Source organism: Nelumbo nucifera, chromosome 2, assembly GCF_055504915.1.
Source record: "Nelumbo nucifera cultivar China Antique chromosome 2, China Antique-T2T, whole genome shotgun sequence".
In the NCBI taxonomy this organism is placed as follows: domain Eukaryota; kingdom Viridiplantae; phylum Streptophyta; class Magnoliopsida; order Proteales; family Nelumbonaceae; genus Nelumbo; species Nelumbo nucifera.
This window is the reverse complement of record NC_142650.1, coordinates 74711220-74734030: the sequence shown is the minus strand read 5'-3', so window position 1 is coordinate 74734030 and position 22811 is coordinate 74711220. Positions and strand designations below refer to the sequence as shown.

The 22811-nt window shown below is 38.4% G+C and overlaps 1 protein-coding gene across 2 annotated transcripts in view; it reads left to right on the top strand.

Annotated features, from left to right (window-relative positions):
* Positions 1-21136, top strand: part of LOC104604179 (RINT-1 / TIP-1 family) — a 42193-nt gene extending 21057 nt beyond the window's left edge. The window contains exons 1-3 of one of the 2 annotated variants that reach the window (XM_019198904.2): positions 16128-18414; positions 18626-18741; positions 18886-21136. In XM_019198904.2, the coding sequence (XP_019054449.1) occupies positions 18685-18741; positions 18886-20850 (2022 nt within the window). In that variant the 5' untranslated portion in view covers positions 16128-18414; positions 18626-18684 and the 3' untranslated portion in view covers positions 20851-21136. Of the gene's footprint in view, positions 1-16127; positions 18415-18625; positions 18742-18885 lie in introns of those variants that run through there. The other variant, XM_010268446.3, reaches the window with a different exon arrangement.
* Positions 21137-22811: the final 1675 nt, after the last annotated feature.

Here is a 22811-nt window from a genome sequence, read left to right as displayed (position 1 = left end):
ATGCAATATCCGGTCGTCTATGTGCAAGATAAATGAGTTTTCCAACTAGTCTTTGGAACATCTCCTTGACTACACTTGCATTCTCGTTGGCCTCTCCAAGTTTATGATTGGGATTTATAGGCGTGGAAGCTAGTTTACATGCCATATTTCCTGTTTCTCTCAAAAGATCAACAACATACTTTTGTTGAGAGATAAAGATGCCTTGTTTAGAATGTGCAACTTCAATTCCGAGAAAATACTTTAGTCTCCCCAAGTCTTTTATCTCAAATTCTCTGGCAAGGCAGTTTTTTAATGCTTCCTTCTCCTTTTTATCATTCCCAGTAACGATTATATCGTCCACATTGACTAATAGTGCAGTAACTCCCCCTGAGGCTGTGTGTTTGATAAACATTGTGTGGTCACGTTGACTTTGCTTGTAACCTGTACTAAGCATCACCTTCGTAAACCTTTCAAACCATGCTCTCAGAGATTGTTTGAGACCGTATAGTGCTTTCTTCAACCTACAAACTTTGTTCCCTTTAATGCCTTCTCCAAAACCCGATGGAATGTCCATGTATATTTCCTCTTCTAGATCACCATGGAGAAACGCATTCTTTACATCAAACTGTTGCAAATCCCAATTTATGTTAGCAAGCCAATGATAGTAGCACCCTTACTGTATTCATTTTAGCTACTGGGGCAAAAGTCTCTTGATAATCTACCCCATAAGTCTGTGTATATCCCTTGGCTACCAGTCGTGCTTTGTACCTTTCTAATGACCCATCAGATTTGTACTTAATTGTGAACACCCATTTACAACCTACCGTCTTCTTGTTTCTTAGTAGATCCACAACTTCCCATGTGTTGTATTTTTCTAGTGCCTCCATTTCCCCTCTCATGGCTTTTCTCCACTCCTTATTAGAAAGTGCCTCGGCTAGAGTATTAGGAATTGGAATGGTATTAAGGCTGGCTAGAAAACTTTTATGGGATTTAGAGAATCTTTGGAATGATACAGATTTGGCTAAAGGGTACAATGGGCGTTTGGTACATTCTTTGGTTCCTTTTCTCAGTGCAATAGGTAGGTCATACTCATACTCAGACTGTGAAGGTGTAGGTTCAGGTTCTGAGCATCCCTCAGTTCTAAGATTAGGAGTTGAATCTTGGACTTGCGCAAGTTGAGGATTTGGATTTCTTCTCCTAGAGTGAACCTGCATATATTTCACATTATCATGCACATCATTCGTGGGGTTAACAGTGTCCGAATTTGGTTCAATGGTCGGGTTGTTTGACTCTTGTTGAGACTCGGGAATGTGGGGCTCAGAGGAATGTGACTCAGAGGGATGTGATTCTTGACGATTGGATGTTTGTGAGGAGGGTAATACATCTAGGGAGAAAAGACTTGTGACCCATAGATTCGAGGCCTTATCTTCCATTAATGAGGGCTCCCCCTGAAGATAAGGTTGAGTGAAAAAAGATTTTCCTTCCTCAAATGTGACATCGATGGAGGTGTAGAATTTTCTGGTGGCTGGATGATAGCATTTATAACCTTTCTGAGTTGGGAAATATCCCAAGAAGACACCTGATTGCTCGTGGGTCTAATTTTCCCTTATTATGGACATGAACAAAGGCAGTGCAGCCAAAAATTCTTGGTGTGAGATTATTTTAAGTTCGAATATCAGGGTAAAATTGAGAAAGGACTTGTATTGGGCTTCGGTTGTCAAGAACTTTAGATGGTAGTCTATTTATGGTGTAGGCAGCAGTAAGGACAGCTTCCCCCCGATATTGTTTTGGCACCTGATTTTGAAAGAGAAAGGCTCGGGTGGTTTGCAAAAGATGGCCATTTTTTCTCTCAGCTATCCCATTCTGTTGGGGAGTATTAACACAGGAGGATTCATGCACAATGCCTTCTTTCTGAAAAAAATGGGGACAAATTCTGATTAAAATAATCTGTAGCATTATCAGATCGAAACCTTTTAATTCTCACACCAAACTGAGTTTGGACCATGTTATGAAAGTTGGGAAGAATCGTACGCACATCAGATTTAGACTTAAGAAGAAAAATCCATGTGATCCTAGTGCAATCGTCAATAAAGGTGACGAACCATCTAGAACCAGTAATGTTGGAAATTTGAGAAGGGCCCCATATATTTGAATGAATCAAATAAAAAGGAGTTGAAGATCTTTTATTGCTGATTGGGAAAGAAATCCTTTTGTGCTTAGCAAGTTCACAAATATCACAATGAAAGGTTTCAACATCAATTCCTTTAAACAAGGAAGGAAGCATTGCTTTTAAAACAGGAAATGAAGGATGATCGAAACGGAAGTGATGACGCCAAATTAAATCTTTATTGGAGGTAGATAAGAATGATTCGTGTGTGACATACATAACAGTGTGAGATGATTTGCTGGTTGCTTCAAGGTAGTAGAGTCCATCCCTTAGCAAGTCCAATCTTCTTCCCCGAAACCTGGTCCTGAAATACACAACAAGAAGGAAAGAACACAACATTGCAGTTTACATCTTGGGTGAGTTTATGTATAGAGATAAGGCTAGTGGATAACTTAGGAACATGAAGCACATTTTTAAGCACTAGGGATGGAGTAATTTGAATATTCCCAATCCCTGCCACTATGGTGAAAGAACCATCAACAACAGAAAATTTTCTATTACTAGGACAGGGTGTATAGGTGAGAAAATGTAGTGAAGAGGGTGTCATGTGCTCAGTAGCTCCAGAATCAAGGATCCATGGAAAAACACTAGCCGAGGCATGTAATCCTAGAGATAAAGACTCACCTGAGAGAGCAAGAGAGGTAGAACCACTTCCTGGTTTCAAGGATTTCAAGAAGCACCTTAGCCTTTCAAGTTCTTCATCATTAAATGGTCCCCGACTTGAGTGTTCTTGCTGCGGGGTTGTGGAGACATTATGGGCCTGTTGAACTCCTTTTGAAACTCCTTGATTTCCCCATTCCTTGCTGGATGTGGGAGGTTTCCCATGAAGTTTCCAGCACCGATCTTTTGTGTGTTTGGGCTTCTTGCAATAGGTGCACTAGAGGTTATCGTTAGAGTCACGGGTAGTTGTGTCACGAGCCAAGTTGTGATTGTTCTCACCCTTTGAACCACTGTAACTTCCTCCCCTTGCCACCATGGCTGAGCCTTCGGGATCTTTAGGCTCAAGCATGATTCCACGACGGCTTTCCTCAGCTCTGACAAGGGCTATGACTTCATTCAATGGAGGCACTTTTTCTTTGCCAAGAATTTGTATTCGGACCTGATCAAATTCAGCATTCAGTTCGACCAAAAAATCATACACCCTATCTCTTTCAATAAAATTCTTCAAGATTACAGCATCATCTGGGCACTTTGTCTCAAGAACTGATAATGATCAAGCTCATGCCATAAATTTTGCAGCAGATTTGCATACTCTATAACACTTCTGCTCCTTTGTTTGGCTGCCACTGTCTTCACTTTGACCTCATAGGCACGAGCAACGTCATGGGCTTTGGAATAGGTTTGTCGGACAACATCCCAAATAGCCTTTGTAGAGGGAAGAAACATACAAGTATCACTGATCTCGGGTGTCATTGAACTCCACAACCATGACATAATCATGGAGTCTTCTTCGTCCCAAGCATCAAAATTTGGCTCGCCCAACTTTGGCCCTGTTCCAAGAAGGTGACTAATTTTTCCTTTTCCCTTCAAATAGGTACGCACTAGTTGTGACCACTTCAAGTAGTTCTGGCCATTCAGTCTATATGTTGCCTGAATATTCTGCAAATCACCAGCGTGAGGATGAGAATTTGTTGCTCCTTCATCGGTTTGGACGGGAGCACTTGTTGCAGTCATGTCGAACATTGTTAATGGAGGAAAAATAAGGCCAGCAGGAAAGGAGAATAAAGGAGGGAAGAACTGGCTTGAATAAAGGAGGATAAAGGAACACTTCTGGTTACGTATCAACACTGAAGGCCAGAAGAGAAAAACACGAAAAACTGGCAATGAAGGCCGAAAAAAAAATCTCAAGGTTGACAAACCTAGAGCTCTTATACCATGTTTTGGAATGATAGAATACTGATGTATTTCATTCTATTTGCCAATCGGCATATTTATACAGTAAGCTGCTGCAATAAATAGAAAGAAAAGAAAATAGAAAGTAGAAAAATAGAAAGAAAGAAATAGAAAGAAAAACTTTCTAAATCAATCCTTCCACAATCCTAGGAATATATACAATTCTATTTTTAGACAACTACCAAATATAGATCTGCACCAGTAACCCCACGTTTTCCAACACTTGTTGAATTGTGACAAAATTCATAAATTCTATCTCTTGTTCTCTTTCATTTACAAGAGGGAGGATGTGTCTTTCACCAATGGTAATCTGCAATTCTCTTTGCTTAGGCAAAGTTAGAGATGCAGCCAATTTGGCTAAAGCATATGTTTTATCATTTTCGGACCTTGGCACATGGTCTATGGAAATGTTAGCAAATTGAGCCATAAGTTGTTTGGCTTTATTATAGTAAGGGATTAGATTCAAGTTTTTAACCCCATATATTTCCTTTAGTTGGTTAATAACCAATTGAGAATCGCCAAACACTTGTAAGTGTTCAAGATTCATTTCTCGTGCCATTTCCATTTCGATTATAATTGCTTCATATTCAATAATGTTATTTGAACATAAAAATGTAAGGGAGAATGAATAAGGAATCAATTCCCCTGATGGTGTGATAAATATGATGCTTGCACCTACACTGTGTTTTGAAGAAGCTCCATTGAAATAGAGTTACTATGGTTTTGCAATCTCTATACATAAGACTCTTTCGTCTGGGAGATCTTCTAATAGTTCCATCGTATCAGGCACAGGGTGAGCTGTCGAAAAATCAGCTATTGCTTGACCCTTAACTGCCTTTAAAGGCATATATTTTATTTCAAACTTTGGAAGAATTAAGGTCCACTTGGCCAATCTTCTTGTTAAAACAGGTCGGGAGAGCAAATATCTTAAAGGACAAGCTCTTGAAATCAAAGTAATTGGGTGCACAAGCAAATAATGCCGTAATTTTTGCACAACAAATTTTAAAGCTAGGCACACCTTTTTGATTAGGGAGTAATTAAACTCTGCCCCCACTAATGTTCTACTCAAATAATATAGGGCATTTTCTCTCCCCTCATCATTATTTTGGGCTAGCAATGCCCCTAGGGAATTTTCTGAAACTGAAATATATAAAATTAGTGGTTTTCCCTTTATAGGCGCTGCTAGCACTAGTGGATTAAGCAAGTAATTCTTTATACTTTGGAAAGCATTTTGACATGCTTTATCCCATTCAAAAGGTGTATCTTTTTTCATTAACCTTGAAAATGGTTGACACCTCCCAGACAAATTAGAAATGAATCTTCTTAACCTACCTTGTAAACCTCGCAATTCTCGTAGGTTTCGAGAAGGGGGCATCTCCAATATCGCCTTGATTTTTATGGGATCGATCTCAATTCCTCGATGTCAAACAATGAATCCGAGAAATTTTCCTGATGTTACCCCAAATGCACATTTCAAAAGATTCATTTTGAGTTGGTGTTTTCGAAGTCTTTCGAGGACTCTTCTTAGATCGCTTACATGATGGCTTCTTTTTCATGGTTTTTACAATTAGATCATCAACATAGCACTCTATAGTGTTATGCAGCATGTCATTAAATATGACTGTCACAGCCCGTTGGTAGGTTGCTCTTGCATTTTTTAAACCGAAGGGCATTACCGTGTAACAGTATATCCCTTTTGGGGTAAGAAAAGCGGTCAACTTTTCATCCTCTGGGGCCATCTTAATTTGATTATAACCCGAGAAGCCATCCATGAAGGATACTGCTTAAAAACCTGTTGTAGCATCCACTACTAATTCCATGATAGGTAGTGGAAATTCATCTTTAGGACAAGCATCATTGAGATCCCTAAAATCTATACAGATACGTATTTGTCCGTTTTTCTTTTTAACAGGAACAATATTAGCCAACCAAACAAGATATTTCACTTCTCTAATAAAGCCCACATTAATTAATTTATCAACTTCAATCTCAATTTGCATTATAAGCTCAGGCCTAAAGTGGCATTGAGCTTGTTTTATAGGACATTTATCCTTAGATACTGCTAACCTATGCACAACTATTTTAGGATCAAGTCCTAGCTTATCCTGATACCCCCAAGCAAACACATCTTGGTATTCACAGAGTAATGCTTCATAGGCCTTGAATTCTTTTTCAGTAAGCAAAGCACTAACAAATATGGGCTTGGGATCTTTGACAGTACCGAGGTTAATTTCACGAAGACTATCTTCGGTTGCTTGACCTCCGTCTTCAAGTTTTGGTGGAGCTGGCTGAATGTCTCTGATTTCTTTAATTGATTGATCCTCATCAAGAAAATCGGTTGAGTGAGGAGCTTCTTCGAGAGACTCTACCTTGATTTTGAAGATCTGTATTCTGATTTCCTTCAATGGAGATGTGGTTAACTTTAATGTTGAACTCTCCATCCTTTTCAAGTTTCTTAATGATGACTTTTGGTCGCTTTTCTTTTTTTATGATTTTTTGGGATGGAAATGTGAGTTTGTTGAATACAGAAACTCGCTTCTTTAATTCATGACCATTCAAGCCTTTGAGTCATTTAAACACAGACACTCGTGGCTTGCTAAGAATTGCCTTTTCTTGATCTATAAAGGCCGGTGCCTTTGAAGTTGATGCCCCATCACTATATGTGGGATTGTCATTACCTCTATTTGCAAAGGATAATGGCCTGAATTTGCGAAAGACAATCCTCTTATTCCTTCTATTCTTGTCATGAAATGAAGTTGACACAATCAATTGAGTTTGAAGAATGGATTGGTCAATCCTCCTCAATAGGCAAGTGTAACTTGTTGTAAGCGTTGACATCACGCTTTGTAATGATGTAAGTGTATTTTCCCCCGGCTATCTTTGACTCTTTGGGATATGCCTAAAGACGGCTTTAGGTTTTGAGTCAGTTTGATGGCCTTGTTTCTTTTTTACTTCACTTTGAGGAAGCATAGTGATCTTGACTTTTGGGGTCATCGACGAAGCCTTCTCTATAGCAGACTTTAATTTTGCATTTATTTTGTCTCTCACGGCTTCGGATGTAGGTATATTGGGAGCTTTGTAGAACTTAGCATTTGCATAGTGAACCTCCTTCCCTTGGAATGTATCCGAGTCGGCAACAACTTTCTTTACCTCTCCATGCTTGCTGAATTTAAAACATTGGTGAAGTGTGATGGAACTATTCCATATGTATGCAACCAAGGGCGTCCTAGAAGGACGTTGTATGAGGTATCTGCATCAATGACATGGAATAGAGCATCTGAATATAATTCTCCAATCTCAGCCTTTAAAGCAATGATTACCATTGCTTTTTGCCCTTCTTGATTGAACCCTTGAATAGTGAAATATGAAGGAGATAACTGGCGGGGTGTCAAACCCATTGATGGATGTATCCCCTACTATGCCTGACACATATAATGGACGATTGTGATATTCCATCCCAAGTTGAAGATCTTCATCATCAAAAGAAATGCAGGCCATGCATGAGGCACATATGTTGGGGGAATTGGGTTGTATTTCAACTTGATCAACTTCATTCCTGAATTGTTCAGGATTTAGTAATGCTTGAATTAATGCTTTTCTCAGCTTTGGGGAAAGCTGAAGGGCATCATAAACACTTAGGGGATACGTTTTAAGTGAACCAGAATATCATACTTAATATGTAATTGGGCTTCCCGCACTGCCTTTTGAAAACGAGGCTGAACCCCTATTGGTATATCTGTTTTAGGGTCTTTTGCCTTACTTTGTCCATGTGCTTTTAATTCCTCCTCATTTTCTTTGGATCCTTCATCTTCAATTTCTGGTTGTTCATTTGGATCATTATCATCATCATCTACCTTCTTGTTTGAAGATGATTTTTGTGGAGGAACACGATGTCAGCTGTATTGTAGGGTGACTTGATCCACCTCATTTTCAGCCTCATGTATCTTTTCTTCATTGCAAGATACCATATAGCATGGCGCTATTGGGGTTATGTTCACTTTGTCCAAGTCTTCATTGAGTATTTCTTTTGGCATATACTCTTTTAGAGTAATAGGAAATCTCAAGGGCTGCTCATATTCATCCTCTGAAACCATTAGAGACTTCTTCTTGGCTTTTCTTCTTCTTTTACTCTTCTTGGAATTCTTTTGACCCCTAAACTTAATGCTCAGAGATGGAGAAATTTCTATTTGTAGGGGTTTAATTATCCCTCTTGACTTTTTGTTGATTACTGTCTGCCAATTTTCTTCCACTTCTAATGTGGAGTCATCATCAAAACACAAAATGCTTGGCTCCTTCATCAACTCATATAATGAGGAACTGTTTGGTTTTTCTTCTTCTACAAGGGATATGTTGTTTGCAGCTGCAGTTGTTTCTTTTGTAGGACATTCTGCTATTTCAATTTCCCCTTTATCTATCATTGCTTGAATGATATCTTTGAGGACAAAACACTCTTTTATGGGATGACTGACCATTCTGTGATGAGGACAATATTTTGGATCTTTTGTCTTATTGACATCACCTGGTCATTTTGGTTATGGCAATTTAATAGCTTTCGCTGCCATAAGGTCTTCAAAAATCCCTTCTACATCCTCATTGTCGAATGAGTATTTCTTTTTCCTCCTTTCTTGAAGAGTTAAAGGCTTGGAGACACCTTTCCCTTTTTTTGAATCCTTCTTCTTAACATTCACAAAGGTGGCCATTGCCTCTCCTTTGCGTGTAAACTTTTTGCCATATTTCTTCAGTTCTGGAGGTGGATTAGGCTTCTTTGCTACAACCTTCTGTCTAGCGATTTGTCTTTCAACATTGCTAGCCTTGGATACTAATGCGTCGAATGATTGTGGTTCAGCTGTACCTACAAACATGGCAAGCTCTGGTAAGAGGTTGTTGGCGCACATTTGTACAATTGAGGTTTCCTTCAATTGTTCAACACATTGAAGGTTCATATTCCTCCAACGTGTGATGAACTCATTAATGCTTTCATTTGGTCTTTGTTTAGTTTCAGCTAGGTCTGTTATTGAAAACTTTCTTTTGGAACTAACAAATTGTGCCAAAAAGGCACATTGCATGTCATCCCAAGTAATAATTGATCCTGGCGCTAATTGAGTATACCAAGTGAAGGCTGCTCCTTTTAATAATTAGACAAACTGCCTTATTGGCAAGGCATCTGACATTGCAGATTCACCACATGCTGAATAGAAATGGGCAAGATGTTCATGAGAGGATCCATTTATCCCATCGAATTTCTCAAAATTTGGATTTTGATAGCCAGGAGGAAAAGGAAGTGTGTCATAATGAGAAGGATAAGGCTTTCTATATCCCAAAACTGGTGGAGTCAATGATGCCTGAAACTCCTTAATTCCTTCTGCAATCAATGCTTTTATATCCAATTGAGAAGTAGGGGTAGGAGTTGGAATAGACTGTTGTGAAGTTTCCCTAGTGAAAGTGCTAGCTTGTGATGCCAATTGTGCAGCTAAGGATGCAATTTCAGCATCCTTTTCAGCCAGCCTTCGTTGCATCTCTTGGATTTGTTCTTCTAGGCTTGAAGTGCCTGTTACGAGAACTGGCATAGAAATTGGTTCCTGGTCATCTGCAATGATTACACTCTTCTGAAACTGAGAAGACACTTCTTCCATAGACTCTATGTCTTGAATTAATGATTCAGGATCTTCATACATCGGGTTGATTTTTTGAACTATAGACATCCCATGAATTGATTCTGTCTGACTGTTTGAACTTACACTTGAGGTCTCCTCCCAACTTTGTAATAATCGAGCCTTCGCTCTTGTAATGGGTCCTCTATAGTGTCTAAGTTCTTCAGTGGGCATGGTGTATGCCCCCAGCTTGAAAAAGATCTCCGCTTGCTTGGCATACATATATCCTGATATGAATGCTCATTTCTTTGCTTCCATATCTGAGTTTGAATTTTGTGATTGTTTTACTGCAAAACCAACAAGTGACATAGAGACTTCAGCTTGAGATTTCTTAGTCTTTGAAGATCTTTTAGACCTACGAATGGTATTAGAAGATTCTCTTGATGCCTCTTTTGTAAAGGAAAAAAAATTGATTGAAAACAACTATCTTTCTACGACGGATTGAGTCGTTTCCACTTGATGACCCAAGTTCAATAAATTCTTTTCCTTTGAAACCTCGGTAGAGGTTTTGGAAATAGAGTTTTCTTCAGAGATGGTCACCATCATACTGGTGCAGTTGGAGGAATGGGTAAATTAACTGGAATGGTACTAATCATGATTTGGGTAGGTGGAGTTGTCCTAGCCCTAGGTTTGGTGATCTTAATTGGAGCAGTTACCCTTGATGTTGAGATCTTCGAGGTTGTAGAAACAACCTTCTTGAGTGGAATAGTTTTAGGAGGCGCAAACCCTACAACCTTAACAGAGTTAAGCATAGCCTGTACACGTAGGCTTCTCCTTACAGGAGGTGTCTTAACGACCTTTTTCTTTTTCTCTTTCTTGATGTTCTTCTCAACCTTAGGAACCGAGGGCAAAGTAATAGCGAGGGGGTTCATTTCCACTGTAAAAATTGCCTTGTAGGAAGGTTTCTTCGAACACTCTACCTTTCCCTTGACTGCGGTAGTAAGTTGACGATAATACACAATTACTTTGGAAGCCATACTTGTTAACCTGTGTTATAAAGAAATCCTAAGTCTTTCAACAAAATCAAAGATGAAGGGGAGAATAGGGCCCCACCGGGCGTGCCAAAATTATGTTTTGATCATAATTCATAAAAAAAGAACTTGAGTAGAATTAGGGTTTCCCTATTCAGGGTGTATAAGTATGCACTACGGCTAAAACCCCTTAATTATATTCCTTGAAGGAAATACCCTTTGAATTTGATTTTATGTGAAAGAGCTACTTTGTAAGGGTTAAACCCAATAATAGGTATAAGTAGTCCCATCAGCTTGGACTCTTAGTGGGTTATACCCATGAGTGGGCCCCTCAATTGGTAAATAGGTCATGAGACACAAATACCATTGGGTACTTATGTATTTAAACTTATACATCTTAATAGTGAGTCCCATTAATCGGCAAAAAGTGGGACCCACTATACTGATTTGGTGGTGGGCATGACCCACCTTAATATTTTAAACTTAAATACTTTGACAGTGGGTCCTGCTGACAGGTGGGACCTACTAGTTTGATTTAATGGTGGGCATGGCCCACTTTAATGTTTTGAATATAATATTTTGATAGTGGGCTCCATTGACAAGTGGGACCTACTAGTTTGATTTGATAGTGGGCATGGCTTACCTTAATATTTTAAACTTAAATATTTGACAGTGGGCCCCGCTGACAGATGGGACCCACTAGGTTGATTTGTTAGTGGGCATGACCCACTAAGATTTTAAACTTAAATATTTTGATAGTGGGCCCTGCTGACAGGTGGGATCCACTAGTTTGGTTTGATGGTGGACATGGCCCACTTTAAGGTTTTAAACTTAAATACTTTGATAGTGGGTCCCATTGACAGGTGGGACCCACTAGGTTGATTTATTAGTGGGCATAGCCCACCTTAAGATTTAAAACTTAAATATTTTGACAGTGGGCCCCGCTGATAGGTGGGACCCACTAGTTTGGTTTGATAGTGGGCATAGCCCACTTTAAGGTTTTAAACTTAAATTCTTTGATAGTGGGCCCCACTGACAAGTGGAACCCACTTGGTTGACTTATTAGTGGGCATAGCCCACTTTATGATTTAAAACTTAAATATTTTGACAGTGGGCCCCACTAGTTTAATTTGATAGTGGGCATGACCCACTTTGAGATTTTAAACTTAAATATTTAGACAGTGGGCCCCGCTGACAGGTGGGACCCACTAGTTTGATTTGATAGTGTGCATGGCCCACTTTGAGATTTTAAACTTAAATATTTTGACAGTGGGCCCCGTTGACAGGTGGGACCTACTAGATTGGTTTGATAGTGGGTGTGGCCCACTTTAATGTTTTTATATTGATCATTTTAACAGTGGGCCCCACTGACAGGTGGGACCTGTTAGGTTGGTTTGATAGTGGGCATAACCCACTTGAATGTTTTAAAGTAAAAAAGAAAATTCCATAGTGGGCCCACTTATAGGTGGGACCCACTGTTAATTTGGTAATGGGCATTCAGATTATATTTTAGTTATCTATTTAGATATATATTTTTTATAACTGATGTGGATAGGATCCACCGATTGAATCTTAACTAATTCAGGGGGTAATGTAATTCATCTTAAAGTGGATAAGATCCACCTATATGACAGTGGGTCCCTTTGTAACAGTTGGCAGCAATCTGAAACAGTGGGTCCTAGGGGTTTGTCATTTACAAATGGCAATATTGACTGCAGCAAACTAGTACATCTGTCCTCCTCAGGTTTGCAACACATGTGGTGTCCCCTTTTTAAGTGGATAAGATCCACTGACAGTGGGACCCAACAGCTGGCAATTTACAAGTGGCAATATAGGTCTTTTTAGGTCTGCAACAGTGTTGCTACAGGTGGCAAAGTGCTAAACCAGCACACCTGTTCTATTTTTAGGCAGATAGTAGTGTGCAACAGGTGGCAAAGTGTTGTTACAGATCAGCACACCTGTCCCATTTTATGTGTATTGATAGCACTGGGTTAGCCTACTGAAATGCTTTAGGGTGGATAGGATCCACCGAGATATTAGAGGCTCCCCAGGTATACATATATATTTAATTTGAAATAAGCTTGAGTTCTAACATTACTCTAAAGAGAGAGAGAGAGAGAAGATAAGGATTGAAATAGATAAAATTTTATAGAGATAGAAGGAAAGAATAAGATTTATAATTGTGTAAGCCTATCCTTACACCTTAATCAGCCAAACTTCAACTTCCCTCTATTTCTCCTCTTCCTCTCTCCTCTTTTTTTTTTTCTCTCTTTCTTATCTCTTTCTCTCCTCCCTTCTATTTGCCGACCCAATTTTCTTCTCCTCTCCCCCTTATATAGAGGGAAACAGTTATGGGGTAGGGAGGTTAGAGCAACCTCCCCACTCTTCATATGTGGGGTGGTTGCTTAACTCCCTCCCATAACCATAACTTAAAATATGAACTTATGTGGAGTGGGCCAACTGTCAAATCTGCTCCCCCCTCAAGCTTTATTTATTTCTATTATTTTATTTTTTTTACATCATATATTTAATGTCCTAAACACAAGTACATGCATTTATATCAGAGTCCACTAGTCGTATTATGTTATGTCATAATCGTTTGGGTCATTTGTCTTCTCTTCATTGAGTTAATTGTTTCTAGAACTTTTTAAAGGAATTAGTCTGTTGAGCATTGTAATAAAAGATCGACTATTCCTTTTAATATTTTTCACTTTAATGTGTGGGGGCCTTACCACCTTGTATGGGTAGCTATATATTTCATCCTGTTTACTAATGACTTTTCACGATATACTTGGATTTGCCTTATGCGCTCTTGTGCTGAAGTGCCTAAACTTGTGAAACAGTTCCATGAATATATACTAACTCAGTTTGATACCCGCATCAAAATATTCCAATCAAATAATGCTAAGGAATATTTTGAGAAGGATCTTACCTCCTACCTTGAGAAATTTGGGGTTGTTCATCACAGCTCTTGTGCATGTACTCCATAGAAAAATGGAGTAGCAGAGAGGAAAAATAGACATATTGTGGACGTTGCAAAGAGTATTCTTTTTGCAATTTTGCTACTCATGTTCCTATGAAATTTTGGGGTGATGCCGTTTTAATAGCCACTTATCTTATTAACCGTATGCCTTCTCGAGTCTTGGGGTTAAAGTCTCCTTTTGGACTCCTTTTTCCTGGTGTTGAGGTTTTCTCCATTCCTTTGTGTCTTTGGTTGCATATGTCCGCTTTCCTAGTTCCAAGAGACATAAGCTTGAACCTAAGGCTTAGAAGTGTATCTTCCTTGGTTATGCTTCCACATAGAAAGGATATTGTTGTTTTGATCCCATTAGTGGCACCTAGTTTGTTTCCATGGATGTCACATTTGTAGAGTCAATCTCTTTTTATAGAAATCCTTCTAAGGGGGAGAGTTCTCTTAAATTGTTTTCTTCATCCTTTCCTTTGCTAGCACTAGTTGAGTTTCGTGTCAAGCCCTCCACAGTTGCCCCCACTCTTGTGGAGGGATCCTCTCCTTCGAGGTCTTCCATTCCTGCTCCTCCCCCTCTTGCTAGTTTTCTAGTTTTTATCACTCATCCTATTCTCCTAAGGTGGTACCAGCGGCAAAGGATAAGGTAGACGCAGGTTGGTCTCACATTTCCAATTGAGTCTTAGGTGCTTCCAATCACCAAGGAGAGGACAGGTCTGACATCTCCACCACCAACACCCTCATTTCCAAACCTTTACCACTCATACCCTCTTTGTTAAAAGGAGAAATACTTTGGTAACATTTCTTACTGTTTATGTGGATGATATTGTTGTTATTGGTATTGATATCAAAGAAGTTAATGATCTCAAGAAGTTCCTCAATTCTGAATTTGTTGTTACTGGATGATATTTTCCGAACATTGAGGTTGCTAGGGCCAAAGAAGGTATCTTTATTTCTTAGTGGAAGTATGTGTTGGATCTTCTTATTGAGACTGGAAAACTTGGTGCTAAACCTACCTCTACCCCTATTGATGTGAATCATAAATTCTAAGCTAATGATGGAGAGCTTTTAGCTAATAGGGCAGTGTTTCAGAGATTACCAAGGAAACTTCTTTACCTATGTATGACTCGTCCAAGTATTTCATATGTTGTGAGTGTAATCAACCAGTTCATGCATGCTCCCAGAGACACACATATGGTTGCTACAGAAAGGTTACTATGCTATCTTAAAGGAACTCCTAGGAAGGGTATACTATTTGTTAAACATGATCACATGAAGGTAGAAGCATATACAAATGCTAGTTGAGCATGTAATGTTGATGATTGGAGGTCCACATTAGGCTATTGTGCTTTGGTAGTTGGGAATTGATGATGCACAATCCGGCCGGTCTTAGCTGTCAACGATCTTGCCTCTGAGCTGGGTGGTAGGGGACCTGAAACGGAGGGAGTGAAGAAGCTCCGGGGAGAACCCGGCGTAAGGGCTCCGAAGCTCAAGTTAGAGTCTTTTCAAAGGCAAGATAAGCCAGATAGCGCAAAAGTTAGCATACCTCGGACCAAATTTCCCTTCATTAGGAATATTGTTTCCTGGAGGATTAAAGAATCAATCAGTGGTTGCTAGATCTTCAGTTGAAGCAGAATGTAGGGCTATGGCCCATGGTTTCTGAGTTATTATGGCTTAGATCTCTTCTCAATGAGATGGGTGTCTCATGTGACAAACCATTGATGTTATATTGTGATAACCAGGCTACTATTAACATTGCTCACAACCCGGTTTAGCATGATAGAACTAAGCACGTCAAGGAAGACAAACACTTTATATGGGAGAGAGTGGCTTCAGGAGAGGTGTTCCTTCCTTTCATTGCATTAGAATAACAACTTGCAGATTTCTAAGGGAGTTCCAAAAGCAAAGCTTCAACATTATTTAAGCATGATTGACATCTATGCTTGGCTTGAGGGAGAGTAGTGAGATGGGATGAATGGGCCTTAGTGTCTTTATTTCTTTTAAGTTATGTTTTAGTTTTATGATCTTTCAATTATGGATCTCTTTTGTTTTTGTTTTATTATTTCTTTAGTGCTGGCCGCCCCATTAAGGGCATCCAGGGAATTGTACTCAGTTTAGAATTTAGAGAATAAAAGATATCTTTAGTGCTGGCTGCCCCATTATGTAGTATTAACTGTGTTTTTCTGCTTTGTTGTAATCTGTATCCAATTCTTACTTTTTAATAAAATCAATCTTTCACTTGCTGATAAAAAAATGGTTATTGTTTTGGGTGTTGTTGGGTTAAATGTTAGGTTGGGTGTTGTCTTAACACCTCCCTGATGATTGTATTCTCTTTCTCTTTTTTTCATTAATAATTATTTTTCTTTTTACAATACAAATGGTATATATTAATATTTGATTGCCTTTTTAAGTGAGGCTCTGCAATATCATCATAGATCTTCATGAAACTTCCATTTTAAGGCTTTTTGTTGTGGTCTATGGGCTTTTCGTAGACAATCATGCATACAAGCAATGCCTTTATAGGTTATAACATATAATTCAAATTAAAATAAAAAGTGCAAATTTATTAAACTACCCCTAAGTTTTAGGAAATTGACTATCTCTATCCCTACTGTTTACATATGATCTTAAAGTATCCTTAAATTTTCTGACAATTGACTAGATCCTCCCCTTCCGTTAGCATTCCATTACCCCTTTTGTGGTCAACTTTTCCTTCCTTTATTCTTCAAATTTTCAAAATAAAACTCAACATCTTTCTCTGATTATCGAAGTGCAATGTCTTCTATCTATAAAACGCACCATTCTTTGTCATCACTGATTATTGGCATGGAAGTAGACAATGATCCCTTCCTCAAAATTTCAAAATAAAATCCAATAGATGAAAACCTCGGAAACCCTATCTTCCTCCATGCAAGCACCACAACAAGAGACAAACTCCGGTGATTTCTCAGTGGCACCTCAGCGGAAATGCTTTGCAGAAAATCACTACAGAGCATGACAGCAATTGGGACTGGAGGGAAACATCAGAAAACATTCAAGAATTTTCAGGCTTCTGAGTTTTGCATTCAATTCCGCCTAACTTTTTGACAATTGAGCATTTGTCGTGTGCACTGATAGAACTTTTGTGGGATGCTTCAACTGTTCCTTATCCATATCCCAACAACATGATATTTATTCATGAATGCTTTTGGGAGAAGCATTTCCTAACATGACCACAGCAGAGGTCACTCGTTTTGTAAATGGTTGTTTGAATAAGGAACGATCTATCCACATTTAAGAATCACATCCGTGACTCTCTTGTGCAGTCAAAAGAGTTCTCAGCTCAGGATAACAAAGATCTCTATGCTGAAGAAGTGAGAGAGAGAGAGAGAGAGAGAGAGAGAGGGCTTATTCCTCACAATGAGCTGCAAGATGAGATGGTGGGCTCATAGCTGACATGGTGATCTATCAAAGTGCTAAACCCTTTTGTCTGCCTCCAAAATTTCAAGGGGTTCCTTATATCGATTACCAGGTTTTCTGTGGAGGTGACCAGATTGACATCCTTCAATTTTATTTTCTTTTCCCCAATTTTTCTTGGTAGATTGGTGGATCGTGAAGGCACTGCCCACTGCAAGGGCTGTCTGCGCTACTGTTGAATCCGACCAGATGTTTTTGTTTGACTATTGGAGGCGTTACAAAGCTAGTGATGCCCCAATCGTTTGAATGCCTCTTTAGATCGGTTGGTGATTCAGCATAGTTTTACTGTATGCTAACTCAGCAGGGGACTGCAGAAATGATTCTGTTTCTGCTAAAAGCTATTGTATTTTGTGACTTTTGTCAATGGTTGAAGAGGCTTCATTTTTTTTCTCCGTCAAAAAAGAGAATGAATTGCAACAAAGGGAATCTGGGTATCCTTGATGCACACTGGTGGTTGTTTGCAATGGAAGCTTCCCTTGAACCTGTAAAAAGTAAAAACACCTTCAACTCTTCACTGTTCTTCATCACCGAACGTGCTGCCAATCGAGTCAAATACTTCTCCAAGCCACCCGTTTCTGTTCCACAAATTCCTGTTTATGCTTGATCTTCTGTATTAAGTGCAGCATTTGTGGCCAATAGAAGAGCAAATGGGTTGTTGGGAGTGGAGAGGTTGTTTTGCTTTTCAAAGTTTTCTCTTTGAGAAGATGGAGAAGATTAGTAAGGTGTTATTCAAATGTTTCATCTTGAAAATTTAAAGAAAAATGATGGGTAAAATAGTCTTTTCCATCTTTCCATTAACAGACGTTAACAAAAAATGAGGATTTAGTCAATTGTTAGAAAACCTGAGGGTACTTTAAGACAATATATAAACAGTAGGGGTGAGTTAGTCAATTTCCTAAAACTTAGGGGTAGTTTAAGAAATTTGCCCAAATAAAAATTCATTATTCATCTCATTGTTTTGTTCTAACATAAGGGTTCCATTCGAAAACCCTAGAACTCAAACAGCAATAGGGTCAGAAATTAAGTCATATAAAGGAATCTAGGAGTAGCTACAATAGGTGACAAAATTAAAGAAAGTGGACTTAGGTGGTTTGGTCACATGCATAGAAGACCATCTACAGCACCTGTTAGAAGAAGTTATCTGTTACAAGTTGATGGGGCTAGAAGAGCAAGGAGCAGACTGAAAAGGATTTGGGTGGAAGTAGTAAGAAATGATTCAAGTGCCCATAGTTTGATGATAGATATGGCACTGAACTGAATGGAACAGGGAAAAAGTATTCATGTAGCTGAGACACCATATATCCAGGACAAGCCTTAGATGATGATGATAAGGTAAACATCAGGCTTTCATGTTAAATCTCACTTAGCACCTCTTACCTGCTTCTTACCCTTTTTGGTCCTACATTACACACTTAAATTATCATAAATGTTTTTGTGCATTGTTTATAGTCTGTTTTATCAGAAATTAGGATCTTGAAACGTAACATGATTCTACTATCTTGTTTCACAACTGTTTCATCCTAGTTGTACTTCAAATTTACAGAGACCACCCTACAGTTGGAAGCTCTTGTAGGAGATCTGGAAGATGCTGCTTTTTGTGTGATGAGCCGCAACAAAGATCTTTTCTCTGTAAATCTCTCAAATGGAAGACATCGAACTGTGAGGCTTCTCAGATGTTTTGCTCTTAAATTTTATTTTCTTTTTATCAATTTGTGTTCCTTTGGTGAGATATAAAAAGTTAGAATGGCGTGATAGTCCTATTTTTATAGGTCCAGCAGCTTAATATCTTTTTCTTGGTTTCAGGATTTTGGACAAAAGCAAGATGATCTGCTTCTTTCTGTAAAAGCAATGAATGACATTGAAGACATATTGATTGATGTTGCAAAATGTCGGCCACAATGGATTCATCTTCCAAAGGCTGTTGATGCTAGAGTGGACAAGACTCTTGCTGTTATAAGGCTCCAAGCTCTTGCAGATCACCGAATTCTTCTTTCTTCTCTTGGATGGCCACCACCTCTTTTAGCATCGGAATTGGAAAGTGACAAAAGTTTAGGCCTTCCTAACCCACTAGTGCTGATGAAAGAGGATAAGAAAGATAAGTATTGTAAGAGCTTTCTCTCTCTCTGTTCTTTGCAACATCTGCAGACCCGAAGAGAAAAACGGCAACTTGGTTTTGGACATGAAAAAGATCATAGTCCAAGTTTATGGACCATTGATGAACTTATTTCTCCTATTTCATCGAGAATCATGCACCACTTCTCTGAATGGTCTGAACAACCAAAGTTTATATTTGCTCTTGTATATAAAATAACTCGGGATTTTGTTGGAGGAGTGGATGATGTTTTGCAGCCTTTGATTGATAAAGCAAGGTTGGTAGGTTATAGTGCTAGGGAAGCTTGGGTATCAGCAATGGTGAAAATGCTTTCAGGGTATCTTTCAAAAAGAATTTTCACTGTTCTAGCTAATAAATACAAGGATAGAAACATGAAATCAGAGGTTGTTTCTTCATGGCTCCATCTGGTTGACCTTATTATTGCTTTTGATAAACGGATGCAAGCACTTACAAATTTGGGAACTTCTTACCTTGTGGGAGACTCTGCAGGGCTTCCAGATAGAGGGGTGTCTATGTTATCAATATTCTGTGATCAGCCTGATTGGCTCAAAATTTGGGCCAGGATGGAATTCAAGGATGCCAGGAAGAAACTGAAAGCAGAGATGGAAAATGAGAGGGCTTGGGTGATTGACAGTAAAAAAGAATCTGAGCTTAATACTGAGCAAGAAGTGGAACCATTTCATCTCTCTACTAGAGAAGACTACAGAGCCCCATTCGTTGCAGAGGCTGTTGTTAAACTCACATGGGCAGTAATAGAAAGGTGCCAAACTTTACCAAGCATTAATCTCAAAGCAAAATTTATCAGATCTTCAGCTTGTAGGATTTTGTGGTACTTCATTGATATGTTGTGTCAGCATTGCAAGGAAGCAGAAGTCATATCCTGTGGTGCAGAAAATGATGCCTTGATGAGAGTATGTGGATCTATTAATGCTGCAAGATACTGTGAATCCGTTCTGCAGGAATGGAATGATGATGTGAACTTCTTGGAGATGAGAATTGCTGAAGATGATTCAGAAAACGGGGTAAGAAATATCCCGGATGACCGTATTTGCTTTTTTGGAGAACAAATAGAGTGCTTGATTGATCTAGGGACCGACTGGCTCATGGATTTAATAACTGATCTTCTGAATCATTTCAACACTCTTTCCTTGGAATATGTCCAAAACAAGGAACAGTGGAGTCTAGAACTAGAAGAGTTTGGTCAGAATAGAGTTTTGGGGACTGGGGATTTAACAATATCCACCAATTTTGCCGAAGCTTTAGATGCTTTGAGAAACAAATTCCGTGTTCTGAAGGTGGGCCTCAATACCAAAGATTTCTTGGATTTATGGAGAAGTGTTGCTGGTGGGCTTGACCATTTTATTTTTTACGGTATTCTCATGAATGATGCGAGATTCTCCAAAAGGGGGGCTGATCAATTTGAAGCTGACATGCGTGGATTGTTCCTTGTTTTCAAGCTTCTATGCCTTCGCCCTGAAGCGTTTTTTCCTCGTATCCAAGATTCTCTCAAATTGTTGGAAATGGATGAACATGATATGAAGCATTTCCATACTATTTTATTAAAGGAAAAGAAAAGTGAATGCATGCGTCTCAATGGAATTGTACACATCTCCCTAGGTGAAGCTGAGAAGATTTTGAGGAATAGGAAGTTTTGAGTGTGAAACCTCCAGCACCAGGGAGATAGAGAGGTCTGCTATTTTCTTTGGAAAATTGAAACTGTTGTATATTAGTTCTAAGATGTACAGCGTTTAGAATCTTGTACAAGGGAGGTGATGCTTATTTCCATGGATGGTAACATGGTTCATGAGCAAGGCTCAAATATCAGTATTAGGAAGCGTACCCCCCAAGGAAAGAAATAGACGTGTATTACAATATGTTGGATGCGTATGTTTAAATTTTGTATTTTATTTCCATCATTAATATAAATACTCTTATTTATTATATTTGTTTTTTAACATGATAAATATATAATTTTAGAGATGTGTTTAAATTTTTTGTAATTTTTACATTTGTATGTATTTTTAAACTTTTATTATTTAGCTATGAAATCCATTTACCCAAATAGTGTAACTATTTATCCACTATACAAACAAACAAACAATTTAGTTTTTATGTTGGGTTTGAATACATAAGTTTTGTATTGTTAAAATTACTGAGTATGGATTTAATTAGTAGAATTTATTAATGAGAAACAAAAACATTTGAAATAAAAAATCAAAGGATGAAGAATGAGAATAATTTAAATAATATTTTTTCTTTATAATCAGAGAAAGACCAAATTCAAGAGTTGGGATGTTTTAATCAAGAAAAAATCTACAAGATTTAATGAGGAAATGTGAGTTAATACCTTGAATATAGGACTTAATAAGAGGGAATCGATGAATTTATTATAAGTATAGTTCAAATTACATATTTTTCCTATTATAAAAGAGGGATCAGTTAAACAGTAGGGTTATTTTAATCAAAAAAATTCTAGAATCTAAACCTCATTCATATTTTTAATAGTAGTATGGATAGTAGTTCAAATTACATGTTTTACGGATTATAATAAAGAGGGATCAAATTCAACAATAGGGGTATTTTAGTCAAGAAAAATTCTAAAATCTAGATCTCACTCACTTGAAATAGTAATATAGATATAGATTGGTTTCTCAAAATTTTTAAAAATTGATTGGCTCCAAGAAACAACTTGCCCGGATCATTAATTTATCATGGGAAATATTTGATTAAATTATAAATACATATCTTTGAATAAAAATATCAGTTGTAAAAACTTAAATCCTAGTCACTTGTATTAAAACCAAGAAAAACGTCTAACCATAATTTTTCATAGATAATATGCATGATATTTTATTTAATGTTGTCATGGGTTAATGGGCTGACCCAATAGTTGGATAATTTGAACTATGATCTATAGCCTTTTTAGTTTTACGAATGATCATTTTTTATGGGGCTACAATAGGGTATAGCCCATTCCCATTTGGGATGACAATTTTCTCCATCCCTGCTGGTTACTCCATCTTCGGCAGGATTGGAGAATCATTTCATACCCAATTGCAATCGGGGGAGACTGGATATGCTCCTCATAGAGCGCGCCTCACAGTGACCTCATAGACACATCCCACCATGCATTGGGACATCTCCCGTACTTATATGTTATTATTCATGGGAGATGTTCCCTATGCATGATGGAATGTGCTTGTGAGGTCAGTGTGTGGCGTGCTCTATGAGGAGCAGATCCCAATTCCATTATGGGGATTGGGATGAGGAATCATGCCTCTTAGTAGGTACATAAAAGGGTTCGACTATAATATGGAAAAACTATGATATAGAGTGCAGCTCACATTGACCTCACACATCCCACCATGCATCAGGAACATCTCCCATATTTATATGTTATTATTCATGGGAGATGTTCCCTATGCATGGTGGGATGTGCCTATAAGGTCGGTGTGAGGCATGCTCTATAGGAGCAGATCCCAATTCAAATTGGGGACAGGGAGTGGGATGAGGAATCATGCCTCTTAGCAGGAACATAAAATCCAGTCTTTAACGTACATAGATTTTTCCTAGTGCAACGAATCGGCATACATAGATTTCCTTGTTCAAACTTATC